Raw genomic sequence first — 17,598 nt, forward strand, 5'->3', positions numbered from 1 at the left:
GGAATGTGCACATGAGTGCAGATGCCCTCTGCAGCCAGAGGTGTCGCTCCCACTAGTAGGTTGGACTTAAAGACAGTTGTGAGCTGTCTAGCACGGATGCTGAGAACTGAACTCAAGAGTTCTCCAAGAGCAGTGCACCCTGAACCCCTGTGCTGTCTCTACAGCAGTGCACACTGCACCCCTGAGTCATCTCTACAGCAGTGCACACTGCACCCCTGAGTCATCTCTACAGCAGTGCACACTGCACCCCTGAGTCATCTCTACAGCAGTGCACACTGCACCCCTGTGCCGTCTCTACAGCAGTGCACACTGCACCCCTGAGTCATCTCTACAGCAGTGCACACTGCACCCCTGAGTCATCTCTACAGCAGTGCACACTGCACCCCTGAGCCGTCTCTACAGCAGTGCACACTGAACCCCTCAACATCTCTACAGCAATGCACCCCTGAGCAGTCTCTAGAGCATCTAAGTGTAATTTAACAAGATTATAAAATAGCTGGCTTGGTTTTTGAAGCATGGGGAAGGGATGTTTCAGCACCTGGTTGATATATATAAATCCAGAGATAAATAGTATCGGTGCTTTCTTTAGTTTTATAAAAAAATTAATTCATAATAAAAGTAACACATGTATATTGAAGCTAGGTAAAGCTGAACTCAGGAAGGTAGCAGTCTCCTACTATATATATTCTGTACATTTGTGCTGCTGTGTCACACACACATTGCCTTGGAGGAAATGAAATGTCCTATGCAGGGGAGCTAGAGGTTTACACAGCTACTCCTCCACCAGCACATACATAGGATGTTCCAGTACATTCTATATCATTTCCAGTTTCTGTAAAGGAGGATTTCGGGGACAGGGATTGTGTTTTGTGGTTTTTAGTTTTGTGAAGTTCCAGAGATGGAACCTAGGGTCTTTCTCATATTAGTCATGCACTGTATCACAGAGCTAAAGTGAATTTTCTCTCTATGCATAAGAAAGCATTTTCCTGCCCTGGATGAAGATAGCAAATAACCAGTCACCGTCAACAGGAGTGTTAGTATCCAGTTATACTTGAGAATTTCTTGCTCCTACAAGTTCATTATTGTCATGGCAGGAAGCATGGTGGCATGCAGATAGACATGGTGCTGGAGAAGGAGCAAAGGGTTCTACATCTGGAACCGCAGGCAGCAGGAAGAGACTGAGTGACCTTGGGCCTGGCTTGAGCTTCTGAGACCTCAAATCCCACCACTAGTAGCACACTTCCTCCAACAAAGCCATGCCTACTCCAGCAAGGCCACACCCCCTAATAGTGCCACTCCCTGTGAGTCTGTGGGTCCATCTTCAGTCAAACTAACACAGTATAGGACATAAAGGGTTGGGCTGGAGAGATGGCTCAGCCGTTAAAGGCTAGGCTCACAACCAAAAATATAAGGATATAAAGGGTCTAAGAAACAAAAATGGCACCGTCTCTATTCTCACATGATCAATCTAGTTGGGGAAGCAAGGAGGTGAAACAGGTAAACACTGAGTACAAACACCAGAAGAAAAAATCTAAACTGAGAACTAGAACAGGCCCCTGAACAATGCATCCCAGGAGCTGGCTCAAGGGCCAGAGGAGTGAGCTAGGTATGGAGGCTGAGAGCACAGGGCCAAGGCAAAGCAGGCAATGGGGCCATGAGGTTGGCAGTACATACTGGAGATGAAGATGGTTCCCTTGGATGTAGTGATGTGCTTGAGACCATCCTTGTCAAATTACAGTCAATTCGATATTAAAAGAAAAAGTATGAGGTGACTGAGTTTCTAAAACCAAAGAAGGATCTCACCTCTCATGCCCCTTCTCTCTGCATCTTTAGCTCCCAATTTTTGTTTGTGTCCTGGTGATCAAACCTAGCATGTGGCAAGCATTTCACTTCAGAGAGACCTGCCCCCATTGGCATTTTTGAAGCAGTGTCATTCTCCACTAGAACAAGCATCAGCAAACAGTGTCTACAGACAGTGAGACAGAATTATGAGAACTAGAAACTTGTTTTGTTAAAATATGTTCATGAAATGCAAACTTAAATGACTTTTGAAAGACAAGAATAGGTCAATTTTGAAGAGTCTGCTTCAGCTATTGACACTGTCTTTATAAGCATAATCAAAAATGTGTCAAATGGATGAAAAATAGTATTTTTCATTTCTATTGATTATTTGAAATCACCATGTATTTTTATCATATTCATTCTCATTCCTCAAAGACCCACCTTTCCTTCCCTACCCAGTCAGCTTCCTATCATCCAGTTTGGCTGCCATGCACTCCTGAATGTTACTTTTCATTGAAGGTTGACTAATTCACCAGGGGCTACACCCTTAAAAATGGGTTCTTCTCTCCTAATAGCTATAGCTGCCAGTAGCTCCTTAGCTACTGAGACACAGCAGGAAGTCCAGAGGGAGACACTAGACAACATCCTGAACAGCATTGGGTGCTCTGTGATCTGGCCATCTTGCAACCCAAGTTTCCTTTTATAATTTTTCCCTCTCAGTACTGAGGGTTGACCCTAGGGCAAGCACTCCTTTCTGTAAACAAATCAATACAAAGTTCCATTTACTCAGGGTATCTGGGGTGTTCACAGCCCTGACCTTTATGTGGGATTAAGTAATTTACTTTCAATTAGAGAATATGGCGAGAGCTGAAGAATTGTGCTTTATCTGCAGCTTATAAGCCACTGGAAATCATCTCATATAACCTTAAGCCAAACTTGAGGGAAGTAGACCACTGAACAGTTGGTATCCAAAGCATTATTTTACATGAGTGGAGAAAGACAAGCCTGCCTCATGTCTTACACTCACTGCTAAAAGCCTACCTTTACTCTGTCTGATACAAAGAAACTTCTTACAGATAGGCTCAGGAGAGGTACAGATTAGCTACTAGATCATCTTTTTAAAAAGAGGCCATTAAGGGGTGAATGTGAAGAAGGAACCACAAAGCCATATCTGAGAGCCTCTGTGCCTGGAGGCATCAGGGCAAGACAGGGAAGAACCTGAGAGGGGCACCACTGCCATAGAGCAGTGAGCACCCAGCTTCGAATGAATTTGCCCCCTCAGTTAGCCACCAGCCTTTGGGTGCAGTGGACAGCTGGTAGGGTCAGTCTGCTCTCTCCCATCACTTTACTCATTGCACTCTTCCTGGCAAGGAGAGCCAGTCTTTGCTACTTCACTTTCTCCTATCAGGGCATCTGGCAGCACCCTGCTCCATGATAATGTGTTTACACACTGGGCTTGTCCACCACAGGTCTTCGGGACACCTTCAGAGCTAGCCAGGAAATGGGAAATCCACAGTGAATGCTACTAGAGACTATTGAGATGGGGGGGAAATGTCAGAAATGTAGGTCTATAGGAAACATACCATCAATTAAATTAAATTGACAGGTAGGATATTTTTGACTTAATAGGTTTTTAAAATGGCAATAACAGCTGGGTGGTAGTGGCACACACCTTTAAACCCACACTGGGAGGCAGAGGTAGGTGGATCTCTGTGAGTTCCAAGCCAGCCTGGTCTACAGAGCAAGTTCCAGGAAGGCCAAAGCTACACAGAGAAATAAAAAAATCACAGAGAGTGGTGCTATTAGGAGGTGTGGTCTTGCCGGAGCAGGTGTGGCTTTGTTGGAAGAACTGTATCACTTGGGTCAGGCTATGAGGTCTCAGAAGCTCAAACCAGGCCAAACTGCAGTCAGTCTCTTCCTGCTGCCTGTGGATCCTTCATTAGCACCATGTTTGCCTACGTTCAGACAGAAATGGACTAAACCTCTGAAATTGTAGGCAAGTCCCAATTAAATGTTCTCCTTTATAAGAGTTGCCATGGTCATGGTGTCTCTTCACAGCAATAGAAGACACATGCTATCACACTCATGCTTATTTACTGTCTAGATCATTAATGTTTAAAAGAAATTATGGTGTGTGTGTGTGGTATATACTCCATTACTGGTACATGGAGGACATCAGGTGTCCTGCTCTGTCCTTACCCATCTTACTTCCTTGAGACGATGTCTCTTACTGTATCTGCAGCCAACAAGCCCAAGTAACTAACCCTCCTGTCTGTCCCACCAGCTGTGGGGTTACAGATCCATGTACAGCCATGCTTGGCTTTTTTCTTTTTCTTTTTCTTCTCTCTCTTTTTTCTAGGTGCTAGAGACTTGATCTTAGTTCTTCATGTTTGCATAGTAAGCCCTCTCACCTACTGAGCCATCTCCCCAGCCCCATAACTACATATATTCTTAGGTGCACAATAATCAAGTAAATTAGAAAAATCAGATACAAGGAGTTAACAAACCAGTTGAGTAAGAAGAGCTAAGGTAGGCAATTCCAGAGGCAAGGAAATAGGTCAGTGGTGAAAGTGACCTTTCTTCTCACTAGGAACTGTGGTTGACATAGATGAGAGCACTGTCTACTCGTGGCCTTCGTGTGACCAGTGTGGCAATGGGAGATTGGAACAGAAGCCAGAAGATGGGTAAGGCTGTCTGAAACCCCTGGGGCCCAAAGAACACTGCAGTAACCCAGCCCCAGGGTCCTGCAACCTTCTGTCCTGTACTTGGGTTCCCCAAGCACAGAAGAGAACCCACTCTGCTGAGCTGCAGGATAGAGGCTGTGGTGCCTCTTTCTGGGCTTTCCTAGTGGAGAACCCTGTCTTTGCAGCTCTTCCTGTCCTTGAAAGTGTACAACTAAGCTTTGTACTTAGCCTTCATTATTAGAAGAAGAAAGAAAAACTACAAATGTCAACAGATAAGACAAGCTGTGTGGCATGTCCTAGGAGTCCTGCAGACTTTCCCAGGGGACAGTGAGCAGCTGTCAATAGACACCCCTCTCCTGCCCACTTTTCTTACCCTCCTGGGATGAAGTCAAGGCTGTTTGTCTTGGTTATGGTTTCTGTGCTATGATGAAATACCATGACCAAAAACAAGCTAAAGAGAAAAAGGGTTGTTTGACTTATACATTAATTCAGGACAGGAACTCAAACAGGACAGGAACCTGGAGGCAGGAGCTGATGCAGGGGACTGATGCTTACTGGCTTGTTCCCCATGGCCTGCTCAACCTGCTTTCTGACAGAACCCAGGACCACCAGCTCAGGGTTGTAGACAGAGTTTCCGTCCTACCTGGTCCCATAGCCATTTAGTCCCAAATAAACACACAGAGGCTTATATTAATTACAAACTGTTTGGCCAATGGCTCAGGCTTCTTATTGACTAGCTCTCTCTTAATTATTAACCCATTTCTATTAATCTGTTTATTTCTATGTGGTCTTGGCTTACTGGTGATGCCCAAGCCTTTTGCTTTCTCAGCAGATACATGGTGTCTCTCTGGTGACTCACTCTCTGCATTCCTCTTCCCAGCATTCACCTAGCCCAGCCTATATTTCCTGCCTGGCTACATCTTGCCTGTCCATTGGCCAAAACAGCTTTATTCATCAACCAATAAGAGAAACATATATTCACGGCATATAGAAGGACATCCCCCATCAAGGATAGCACAACCAGCAATGGCCTGGATTCTCCTCATCAGTCGCTAGTTAAGAAAATTCCCTTCTGCCTGCAGCCCAATCTCAGGAGGCATTTTCTCAGTTGAGGCTCCCTCCTCTCAGATGACTAGTCTGTGTCATGCAGTCATACAGCTAGCCAGCACAGTGTCAGCACTATTTGTTTCTCTGGAGTTGCTTCTCTGCCTCCCAGTGGACTGTGTCACATGACAGACCAAAGAGTGTCCTCATCACCTGTCTGTTTCCTAGAAGCCAAGGGCAGGACTGAGAGACACTCAGCAGTTGAGAGCATGGGCTGCCTCCAGTGGACCAGCTGGATTCCCAGCACCCACATGGCAGCTCTTAACTGTCTGTGACTAGTTTCAGGGGACCTTGTATCTTTTTTGACCTCTTCAGGTGCCAGGAGTGTACATGGTGGACAGAATATGTACAGGCAAAACATCCATATACATAAAAAAAAAAAATTTGAGACAGGGTTTCTCTGTATAGCCTTGGCTGCCCTGGAACTCGCTCTGTAAACCAGGCTGGCCTCAAACTCACAGAGATCCGCCTGCCTCTGTCTCCTGAGTGCTGGGATTAAAGGCGTGTGCCACCACTGCCCAGCCATAAAATAATTTTTTAAAAGAAGCAAAGAGCATATATCTTCTTGATGCCTACTGGCTTGTTGGCCTTGTGTGTACACAAGTCACTTCTGGGTTATGTCAAAGAAGCTCGGGAGCCTGGGTCCATGTGAGATGACTGTGGGAGTGGAGATGCCAGGGCTGTTGAGCAAGCTCTCCCTGCTGGGAGGCTGAGGAACCTACCCCCTGACCTTCACTTCCTGGAAGGCTACCTTCCCCAAATACTCCTCACAGATGATGCCTTTGTATAACCAAGGGCCCCCTCAGCAGCTTCTAGCTGTTAGCCCACCAGTCCTTAGCTGCTACTGGCTGGGTCCAACAATTTAATTCTGACAGCAGAGATTCTGTCACTAGACATCTGTGTTTGGAGAAATCTCTTTGCTGTATAAGTCTGCTGCTATACCGCCCTTGTTGCTTATATTCTCTCTCTGTCTTCACACAACAGAGGCCCCTTCTCCTGTGGGAACTGTTCACAATTGGCCGTGTCACCTCTTCAAAAGAAGCACCTGCACATCTTTCTGGACTGTCACACGAGGCCCAGGAGTACTGTGAAGGTCAAGGTAAGGGACCTGGAGCTCATACTTGATTCTGTGTGTCTACTGTGGACTGCAAGGATGACCCTGGAACAGGTTACATGTGTGTCCTGTCGTTTACCTTATGGCAAACTGTGTGTGTAAGGAAAGGATGTGGTAAGAGCTGTCTTCAGTTCTTGGGAAGGAGAAGTGGAGGTCACCTGTCACAGTTTCTCTGTGTAGTGTCTTACTTTATAAACAGCTGAGATTCAGTGTGATCCTCAGACAGGAATACCCTGGGTGAATGCATGCCACTTGGTGGATGTCACTGAGTCCTTCTTCCCTGTTCCTACAGCTGTTGGAGACCAGTGTTTCTTCACTGCTGATGTCTGCTGCCTCCAAGGATGGGGTAAGTATGGTGTGGGGGCTCTGAGTGTGCCCTGTGCTCTTGAACCTGTGTGAAGTTGCCCCTTCAGGAAGCCCCTGTGCTGTATATGTTCACTTACAACAAATCCTAACGCAAGTCATTTACATTGAAACATCCATCTTGTCCTGTCACACAGCGTGGAGGGCAGGATCAGATCCTTCTGGTTTGGAAATAGTATTCTTTTCAGATCAGCCTTTAGACACTGGAAATCTTCCTCTGTGGCTCCTGTTATAGACATACATCCTGGAGACTAGAGCTTCTTCATGCCTTCCCAGTCACAAAACAGGATTACCTAAGAAATGCTTTTTCATGAATTAATTAATTTGTGCGTGTGTGCATGTGTACCAGTCTGTACATCAGTATTTTCATGCCACAGTATGCAAATAGACGTCAGAGGACAAACTTGTAGGAATTGGGTATCTCCTCCTGCCCCTGTAGTTCCCAGGGAGTAATTGAACTCGGTCATCAGGCATAATGACAGTCACCTTTACCTCTTGAGTCACCTTGCTGGCCCTAGGGCTCTTTTTAGCTTTTCATTACTGGATATTCTAGACCATGAATAACTGAAAATATTATTGCTATTTCTCAGAACTTTGGGGGTTGCCTGCCTTGAGAATTACTATAGCAAGCAAGACTTAGTAAATTGTGGCATGTGCCTCCAAGCAAAGAATTAGCACATTGTGAAAGTTGGCCCTCACTGTGGCACGTGTTCTTTGAAATGCCATTTACCATGTAGAAGTCATATAGAAGCCATGTAAGGACACTGTAGGGAGCTGAAGACGTAACTCATTGGTGGCGTGCCTGACTGACACGCACAGTGTCTGAGTGTAGTCTGCAGTCTTGTGTGGAATAAGTGTGGTAGCACACAGCTGCAAATTGGGAGTGGAGTTCAAGATCAGCCTTAGCTACATAGCAAGTTTGAAGCTAGCCTGTGTCTGCATGAAATCCCTGTCTATAACAAATGCACTGTGAGTAGTTCATGGAATTGATAACCCAGGAAAGGGTGTCAGGGACCTGCTACCTGGGATGGAATAAGTCTTGTCCAGTGTACCACATGAAAAGATGACCAGAGCAACTTTGGCTACCAAACAGGAGTATTTTCTTACTGGTCCCCACGGCCAAATTCCAGCTTGAATGTGTGGAGTGTTGACCCTCCTGTTGGGTTTCTCCTTAGCCCCTCCTGCCTGTCCCAGCCCTTGCCAAAAAGGACAGCTGAAACGCAGAGCCACCATTAACCCTCTTTTACCTAAACCATGGCTGTCAGGGTTTGAATAAAATTGGAAGATACATAAATTAGCTTTGAGGATTATTGGTCTGAGCTGTGGTTCTCAGCCCTGACTTCGCAAGGTGCTGCTGGTTTCTGTTCCCCTGGAATAAAGCCTGCCAGCTGCAAAGCTCTTTGGTGCCCTTGCACTCGGTCCTGGAACTTTCATCTGAGCTGCTGCTGCTGCTGCTCTCACTGTTGTCCAAATAAATAGTGATGCTTTGGCACCAAGTTAGAGGACACAGCTGACTTTCTTATTCTGTAAAAATCACCAGTCACCATGGACTAAGAATTTCCAGCCCATTGCATTGCTCACACATGGTCCTCACTAACTGTTGTCCTTCTCCATGAGGGACTCACCACAAAGACATCCCAACAAGGTAGCTTTTATCCCTGCAGAAAGGAACAGCTGGAAGTTGGTAGTTATCCCACATAAGAAGCATGAGACAGGGACATGAAGAAACTTGCAGTATTTCAAAGGGCACAGAAAGCAGTGTCCACTGGCTGAAATCAGTCTCCTGCCTTTTGGTCTTTATGGAAGGGAAGATGAAACAATGGATGATGCTGGACCAGGAGAAGACCAAAACTGATGTTAGAGGTTTCCAGAGGGATGTAGGTACTCAAGTGGGGGCTTAAGAAGGTGGATCATCTCCAAAGCTACACAGAGAAAGCTTGCCTTGAAAAACCAAGGAAAAACAAAAACAAAACAGTGGATCATGGCTTTCTGAGAACATACCCTGTGGAGAAAGTTGAGGTAAAGCATAAGAAGTCCTACTTGAAGGTGAAAAACAAAATGTACCCAACCTCCCTACATAAACAAACCTAAGACCCACAACCATCACTATCTACATTGTGATCCATGGTGCATACAGACTGATGTCTGCCCTCTGACTCAGTGGCCACCATGAACACTGATGTCCCACAAAGGCAGTGTCTGGTGGCCCTCTGTAAGGCAAACCTCTTTGGGGATCAAGACACCAGGGAACACCGGCAGAAATCCTCCTTTTTTGATTTCCTGCTGACTGAGGTGTATTGTTTCTGACACACTTGACTTCTCAACACAATGCTCTGGTAGCTGAAAAACTACTGACAGGGCTTAGAAAGGCATGTGGGCATGTGTTCCTGTGTGTGGGAGTGCAGGAGTGCGTGCACTTGTGTATGAGGAGTGTACTTGCACGCTATACATGCATATACATTCATCTGTGTGTGCACACTTGTACATACATGTGCACAGATGTTAAATCACACAGGGAGGTCATAGATAGCCCTTGGTGTCACATTTGTAGTTGCTCTAGTTTCAGAGTCCACATCAGTGGGACAAGGGGACAAGCCAAGCTTGGAGCACATTTTAGCAAGCTCTACACTGCCCACAGCTCCGTTCAGTGACCAGCAGGACCTTTGCCTCTGTTCTGAAGTGGAGCCTGACGAAAGATAGCTGTCGAAGCCTATGTGCAGACACAGCTACAAATCACCCACTCTAGACTCTGGGTTTTCTGGGTGAGAATGAACAGTCACAAAATCCAGAGAATGAAATAGGGGCTCTCCATAAAGCATTCCCTGGAACAAATGTACTATTTCCGGTTAAGGTACATGAATGTTAAATTGTTTGTGTTTACTGTGGTCACACTGAATGTGAAAGCAACAGGATTAACTACTGTTGTTTTTGCTGTTTCTCACTATCGACATTATGGTGATGTGGAGTTGAAATCTGTACCCTCAACTTTCAGAAAATGCACCCATACATTATGTCTTTAAAAACAATAGACACAGGAATTGACTGTAGCTCAGCAGAATAGTAGTTGCCTACATGCAGAAAAAACTTGGATTCAATCCCAGCACTGTCACATTTTCTTAGAAAGATGCAAAATTGAATGAATAAATACTTAAAAGCAGATAGACACATTTTTATATATACAGATACATACTCACAGACAGTGCATGAATTTGCTGATGTGAATGTTTTAAATCCACCCTGTTAATTTCCCCAAAATACATCTTACATAGAAATGATTTTTACTATGTCCATATATTAACATAAATGATTTTTACTGACCTTTATGAAATCCAAAGTCCATACTTATGAGCTGAGCATGCAGTTCCATCCCTGTAACTCCAGCACTTGAGAGGTAAGGCAACAGAATCAGGAATTTAAGGTCAGCCTGAGCTACATGGTATGAGACTATGCCTCAAAAGAAAACAAAAGATGCACACTTTTACTAGAGAAAAACATGGGAAAGCCTGGGTCTTCTTTTTCACAGTTAAACATCTGTTAAGGAAAATAGTAAGAGACACAGAAGATCACTTAGCTGTCCCTCTTCCATTATCCTTCCCCCAACTATTGGTAGCCTGATCGTGTGCTGGTGCTCAGTGCAGATCTCACTGTTGAGCAGCGTGAGCTTGCTGTCCACACAGGGAACTTGCAGTGAAACACCTGCCTCCTGCCAGTTCTCTCATCTTCCTCTTGTTCAGCAGTTCTTTTTCCCATCAGACTATGGCCCACACTGTAGACCTTGCTCACTTTGTACTAAAGAATCCAAAACTTTACAAAGAAGCAAACTCCACTGGGAAATTGAGTCAACATGTGTTATGCTCATATTCCAGATTGATCCTCTACAAACAAAACATCCAGCACTGGTGCACAGACAGTCCCTTCTGTGCTCCATTGGGATGGTTCATGTCTGCTCCATCTGCTGGTACCCTCAAGGCAGGGCTGCAGTCACAGAAGCCTCCCCAGCCAGGGCTCTTGACCCAACTTCCTCATAGTGCCTGACTGGGCTGGCCACCTTTTCTAAGCTTAGGACATCACTGTCCCTTCCACTGCTCACGAGAACATAGTCACTGTGGCCAGTCCAGACTTGGGGTGACACTAAGGACATAAGTAGAATGCCAGAAGCCAGAGTCTATGTTGGCTACATTTTCTGTCCATTTCCTTGGCCCTAACACCTTGACCATAAGTGGTCTAAATTCATATGTACAAAACTAAATGCTGGAGGGATGTCGGCTGCCTTGTGCAGAGGACAGGTCAGGGCGCTAGCTACGCTTACCATCACCTGCAGTATCAGTCTTAGCCTCAAGATCATTTTTTAGTCTCCCCCCCACCCCAAGTGCTCTGAAGTTGAATTTGTAAAAGCCCAGACAGGGTACAACAGGGACAGGAATCCTGTTGCCCAGCACCTGTGTTTCTGTCTGGAGATGAAATTTTCCCAAGATTAACTTTGTGAATAAAAATTCAAGTCACATTACCACCGCACAAAAAGAAATGTTAGCCCTGTGAAACTCAAGAAGAAATGGAATCCAATTGAAGAGGGAAGTTTGGGGCAAGCACCAGGAAATCCTTTGACCAGAAGTGTTGCTAGATTGGGGAAGTGTCCCCAAAGGAAGTGGGAGACATGCAAAAGCTCACCCCCCACGAAAGGATAGCATTTCCTCTGCACATTGTCTCCAAATCCTGTCCTAGGCCACTTTATCCTGGCAGACACAAAACAGCAAGACTCAGCTATGAGAATAAATAAAGTAGTTCGTTTGTTTGCTATAATAAAGGGGGCTTTTATAGTACACCCTCACCCAGCCACCCCCCAAAAATTTTCCATTGCAAGGAAGGTTGCAGCTTATAGAAGGGCCTTTGCCCTGGCTCTGGCATTGTTGTTGGGGACAGAATGTGCAAAGTCTTGGACTGTGTTTTAACCTGCATGCTTCTACCACTGCAGAGTTCTGAAGTGAAGAATGTCCTTGGGAAGGAGTTGGGGCCTTTACTCTGCTTTGTGCAGTCCATCACCCCACAGCAGACCAGCTGCGTCACCCTGGAGGAGATTGAGTTTCTGGGTGCAGGAGAAGCCGACCAACTAGCTTCCTGACATCCGGGAACTTTGCACAGAGAGTGGGGGCTTGATTTGGGGAGCCGTGTTAACTCCACAGAGTATTCTTACGGTTTTGAATTCAATGGATTTTTTTTTCCTGGCAAATAGATTAATAGGATGGTTTTGTAAATTAAAAATCAAAATACCTTTCTTACAATTTTTTTAACTTACCTTCCTATAAGTTTAAGGACATGTTCCTAAAGCTTGAGTGTCTCTGTGGTCTTCATGTTGCATTACTAAGGAAATATTGATTTGTTAGGAGAATTCTTTGTTATAACTTTAAAGTATTTAAGACTTTACCAATATTTATACATTTTTTTCTTTGTGGTATTAATGTTCCCTGGAAGACTATTCTGTAAAGCTTCAACCAGTATCTCATATTGAGATATTGCTGCTCTTGTATAATAAATAAATAAATGTTCGACCCATGCTCTTTGTGGTTTTAGTATTCTTGGGACTGCCAGAGATGGCACTGTCATCCATACAATGTGGATGAGCTGGTGTGTTGAGATTTGTATTAACAAACAGGTTTCTGTAGCTTGCTCCACCACATGCCTGTCACACACAGCGAGCCACCATCCTGTGCTTTGGACAGGATTTAAATTACTAGAAGCTACGTATTTGGACCCTGAATATTGTTTTCTTCTGTACAGCAGCATAGTAACAACAGGCCGTGATCCTAACTCATGGCTTTCTTAGAAGAAAAGCTTTTTTTATTAAGCCCTCAAACATTACAATTAACGGCTTTGGGAGCTGTCCTTTTTATATACTACCATATGAATTTGTCCTGGTGCACATTTTGAAATCTACACAATGTCTCTAGGATTGAGGAAAATGAAAGCAAAGCCACACAAGTGAAGACGAATCCGGTTTCTGACTCTCGGGCTCTCTTCCACCCTCTCACCCTTCAGCTGTTCTCTGGCCAGCCCCAACCCAGGTCTGCACACCCTGGGATCACATCACACCTTCCACCTAACATGGAGTAGCCATGCTTTCCCATGATCCTTCCACTGGCAATACTGAGCATGAGGCCAACTCTGCCAGGCTTCCAAAGCAAGCCAACTAACTGATCCACCTCCTTACCCGTGTGGGCACCTCACCGGGTCCCTTGGCTCCCAGGTGCCTGCTTTTCCCTGTTGCGGTCCCAGCACATTGTGTGCGGGACAGACTGAATATAGGAAGCTGCAGCGATTTAAATGCTTATTTATTCTTACAAATATTGTAAAAATTGATATAAAAAGCATGCGCAGTCTCTTCCATTTATCTACAAAAGTCTGTCGGAAAGTCTTTTTTCTACAAATGTACCTTAGCTGCAATGGTAATAAGACGTAGAAAACGCTACCATTATAAAAATAATTTAAGGGGGGAAGGGAAGACTCATAGCTCCTCTCGCAGTCCAGTGTCCAAGCTGCAGCTTCCGGTCGCTCGCACATCCCAGAGAAACTGCAGCGGCTCTGGCGGCGTCTGCTCCGGGCCGGCCGTCGGGGTCTGAGGTATCGGTCGTTTGGAGTCTCTGAGGCCCACGCCGCGCGTTACCGGCAGTCGGCGCCGGCGGGCGGCAGGAAAGGCGGGCTGGGCAGCTGTTTGAAGAACTGCCGGAGGCCGGCCAGGTCCCGCGTGAGCTGCTCCACGCGCTGGTGCAGCTTCTCGTTCTCGGCCGACAGCTCCACCAGCTTCTGCTGCATCTCCTGGTTGCGCCGCTTGGCCTTGTCGCGGCTCTTGCGCACAGCGATGTTGTTGCGCTCGCGCCGCTGCCGGTACTCGGGGCTGCCGCGGTCCGGACCCCTCTTGCCCGCGCCCTTCTCTCGGACGGGACCGGGCGCCAGGCTCGGCCCTGGGCTGCCTCGAGGGGGCTCGGGCGACGTGGGCGGCGTGGGCTGCGCCGCGGCCGCCAGGCTCACCACGGTCTGCGCGCACACGGCCACTTGCGCGGGCAGCAGGGAGCCCGGCGCGTCGCTGTCGCCCCAGTCGGGTTCGCGCTTGAGCGGGCCCCGGACGACCGAACCGGAGCCTGGGGGTCGCGTGGGGCCGCCGGGCAGCAGCTCCAGGCCGCCCGTGCCGGCCGCCTTGTGGTTGCTGTTGAAGAGGTCGGCGAAGAGCTCGTCGTGGCACAGCTCCAGGGTGGGCACGGCGGCCATGGAGTCAATGTAGGCGCTGAAGTCGATGGCGCTCTCGTCGTCGTACATGGCAGGGGCCGTGGAACCCGGCTCCCCCAGGTCCCCCGGCTCGGGCCCGCGGCCCGGCTTGCCCGCTCTGCCTGCCTCGTAGAAGGCCGCGGGCTCGGTGGGCCAGGGTGCGCCGCGCGCGGGGCTGTCCAGGCTGAAAAGCGCGGCGCTCATGGCGGCGTCGGCCCAGCAAGGCGTCCAAATTGGGCTGTCACCTCGCCGGACCCGGCCGCCGCCTTTTCTAGCCCCAGCTGACGCGCACGCCCCGCCCCGGCACCGCGGGTCGGGGACCCGAGCGGGGAGGAACCGCCCGCGCTGCTGGGAACGACCCGCCCTCTGCCCGCACTCCCGGCCCTCCCTCCTTCCTGTTTGTGCGGTTTGGAGCCTACTTAGTCCTCCGAGCCTGGAGCGAAATGAAGATGAGGATTTGGCCCCGACGCGCGCGCGAAGCGTGCCGCCTGAAGTCACCGAAGACGGCGGCCCGAGGCCACAGGTTTTAGCCTGGGCGCCTCCGCCGCGGGGCCAGGAGTGGACCTGGGGTCGGGAAGTCGGGGCCAGCATTCGGGGGTCCGCGGAGCCATCGGGCGTCTCCGAATATTCGAACCACACTTCCCGGGGGTGCAGAGGCTCAACCACACAGCCTGATGGACGTACGGATCGACGGGACCTCCCCACTGACCTCCGAGCCACGGGAGAGTGACTCCCACCCTAAATACCGTGCGTTTCTCCGCACCTGACAGCGAGCTGGGGTCTGCCGGGTTTTTTTGTTTTTTGTTTTTTATTTTTTTTCCAGATTAAACGTCTGCCACCTGGTGGTAATATAGTATCTCCCTGTTTCTTTTCCTTGCTAATTGTTCCCAAAAGTAACTGTGGCTTTGCTGAAAGGTAAGATATACACCGATAGCTACAAAGAGGTGTGAAGTTGCCAGCTCTTAAAACTGCTTTTAAAAATGTGTTGCAAATTTCATGAAAAGATGAAGTGAAAATGCAGCCCAGCTACTCAGAGCTGAAGCTGGAGGGGTAGGTGAGCCCAAGAGTTCAAGTTCCAGTCTCAAACAAACATAAGACAAACATAAGTCAAGAAAAACTTCTGTCCAAATTCAGGTGTGTCCTCCGTGTCCCTCTCCTTATTTTTCCCATCCACCGGGTGTTTTGGCCAACATTAGCGGGTCCACACACAGCAGGCCAGCTCCTACCATCAATTGCCCAGGAAAACCCTAATGATGGTCTGTGGAATATTTACTGGAATTCTGGAAAAGGGTAAACACAGCTGTGGAATTTTAAAATGGCACATGATGTCGATGTTATAACTAATGTGCATGTGACCTCATGTCCATGCAGAGGAAAAAACTAGAACAAACTTCTTGGTTCTTAGTCCTGGAAGCCATAGCCATACAAGCAAGAGTAAGGCCCTTTCTAATCAATTAGGGAGCACTCTTTGTCTCTAATAGAGGCCTCATTCCAAGACTGTTTTCAATGAGACAACCTACTGTTTCTAGTACTTGGGTCCACCCACTACATTTATGAAAAATAATTGTGTTTACAAGACAGTGGGGCCGATTAGAATGTCTTAGATTAGGAAGCCGTTGGTAGCTTTGGGCTGCAGCACCTGGAAGCTATGTGAAGTCTACCTTCAGAAACCTGCTGGCCAGTGCATAGCATCTGGATCTGAAGACCCCCTTCCCCCATTTTCTAGAAAGAAAGGAGACATGAAAGAACAACAAAACGTGAATGTATTGTGACATTTGAGAGCTATTAAAGACCCTTTAAAAATAACTATCTAGCCGGGTGTTGGTGGTGCACACCTTTAATCCCAGCACTCAGGAGGCAGAGGCAGGAGGATCTCTGTGAGTTCCAGGCCAGCCTGGTCTCCAGAGCGAGTGCCAGGATAGGCTCCAAAGCTACACAGAGAAACCCTGCCTCAAAATAAAAAATAGCCATCTAAGTTATGGTGTCATCTGTAACCATTTCGTGACTGTCCCCTCACATTCAAGGGCCTAGGAAAGGGCCCTACACGTGATGTGCTCAGGGTGAATACAAACACTTCCAGTGCTTTGTCGATGTGAGAAAGCCACCATCCTGTTGCTCATTTAAGCTGTTCTCAGCACACCTGTCAAAAACACCTTCTAGCTAGAATCCTTGATTCCTCTTCTTTGTCCTCTGCAACATTCACACATGGAGTATAGACATTCTGAAAACCTTGGTGTTAAAAGTTCAGGAGACTAGCAATGGTGAGAGTATTCTAGGTTGTGGAGCATGGTTGGAGTTGGAAGGTCAGTCTGGTCACCCACAGTGACCAACTAAGCTCCCTGGGAGCCTGTTTGTGCATTTCATTCCCCCACAAGAACAGTTCTCTGGATGGAACACTCAAGTGTGAAGCGTTTCTGAATAGTCCTAGATAAAATTAAATATGAAATCAAGTTTGAAGAGAAGTAAAACTTAGTTGACCTCAGTGATCTCACAAATTCTATTTCCAATATCAGATTATATACTTAAAAATATTTCTATTTATTGTATTGTGTTTGGGGGAGAAAGAGGAAGGGGGCAACACATTGTAGCATACATTTGGAAGTCAGAGGACAACTTTCAAGGGTTAGTTGTCTCCTTCCACTGTGTAGGTTCCAGAAATAGAACCCCAGTTGTCAGGCTGGGGGGGAGGTGCCTTTACCCACTGGACCCATCTTGCCAGCCCCAATTAGATGCTTTTTAATAAACCTTTTGCACTAGAGCTAATTTTAATTATATTTTCCTATGTGTTATGTCACACAATTGTCAGGTTTATATAGATTATTATTTCAAAAAAAAACAAAAACAAGTTCTTTTCAAGATAAATCATTAAAGTTTGAAAAGGAAGACAGGTTCCACAAGAATAAAACCAATGGAACTAGGATTGCTCATCTCTCACCATTACTGAAGTGTGGGCTTCGTTTAAACCTAAAGGACAGTTGTGGTTCACACCTATAATCCCAGCATTCAGGAATCGAAGCCAGCTTGAGCTACATATTGAGGCCATAACTAAAGGAAAGAAAGCTGTGGTATATGGTGGTTTGAATGAAAATGGCTCACATGTTTGAATACTTGGTCCCCAGTTGGTGGAACTGTTTGGGAAAGATTAGGAGGTATGGCCTTGTTGGAGGAGGTCACTGAGGGCAGCTTTGAGGTTTCAAAAGACTCCAGCTGTCGTCAGCATTCTCTCTCTTAAAGTTTAAGATGCAAGAACAGCTCTTAGCTGTTCTTGATGCCATGTCCTTGTTCAATCATCAT

General features: G+C 46.9%; 2 protein-coding genes across 6 annotated transcripts in view; one reads left to right on the top strand and one right to left on the bottom strand.

Moving 5' to 3' along the window:
• The window catches only part of Spidr (scaffold protein involved in DNA repair), a 253,452-nt gene extending 240,854 nt beyond the window's left edge, over positions 1–12,598 (top strand). For all 5 annotated transcript variants that reach the window (XM_027413428.2, XM_035444756.1, XM_027413430.2 and 2 more), the window contains 4 exons: positions 4,373–4,466; positions 6,555–6,669; positions 6,977–7,030; positions 12,020–12,598. In XM_027413428.2, coding sequence (XP_027269229.1) covers positions 4,373–4,466; positions 6,555–6,669; positions 6,977–7,030; positions 12,020–12,166 — 410 coding nt within the window. In that variant the 3' untranslated portion in view covers positions 12,167–12,598. The remainder of the gene's footprint in view (positions 1–4,372; positions 4,467–6,554; positions 6,670–6,976; positions 7,031–12,019) is intronic.
• Positions 12,599–13,563: 965 nt separating this feature from the next.
• Positions 13,564–14,612, bottom strand: Cebpd (CCAAT enhancer binding protein delta). Its single transcript, XM_027413431.2, has one exon. The coding sequence runs from the start codon at positions 14,506–14,508 to the stop codon at positions 13,702–13,704; it is 807 nt and encodes a 268-aa protein (XP_027269232.2). The 5' UTR covers positions 14,509–14,612; the 3' UTR covers positions 13,564–13,701.
• Positions 14,613–17,598: the final 2,986 nt, after the last annotated feature.

This window comes from Cricetulus griseus, chromosome 4 (assembly GCF_003668045.3).
Source record: "Cricetulus griseus strain 17A/GY chromosome 4, alternate assembly CriGri-PICRH-1.0, whole genome shotgun sequence".
Lineage (NCBI taxonomy): Eukaryota > Metazoa > Chordata > Mammalia > Rodentia > Cricetidae > Cricetulus > Cricetulus griseus.

Bases quoted from the DNA above. Each gene is read 5' to 3' on its own strand.
- Cebpd (XM_027413431.2), bottom strand. From the start codon at position 14,508: ATGAGCGCCGCGCTTTTCAGCCTGGACAGCCCCGCGCGCGGCGCACCC.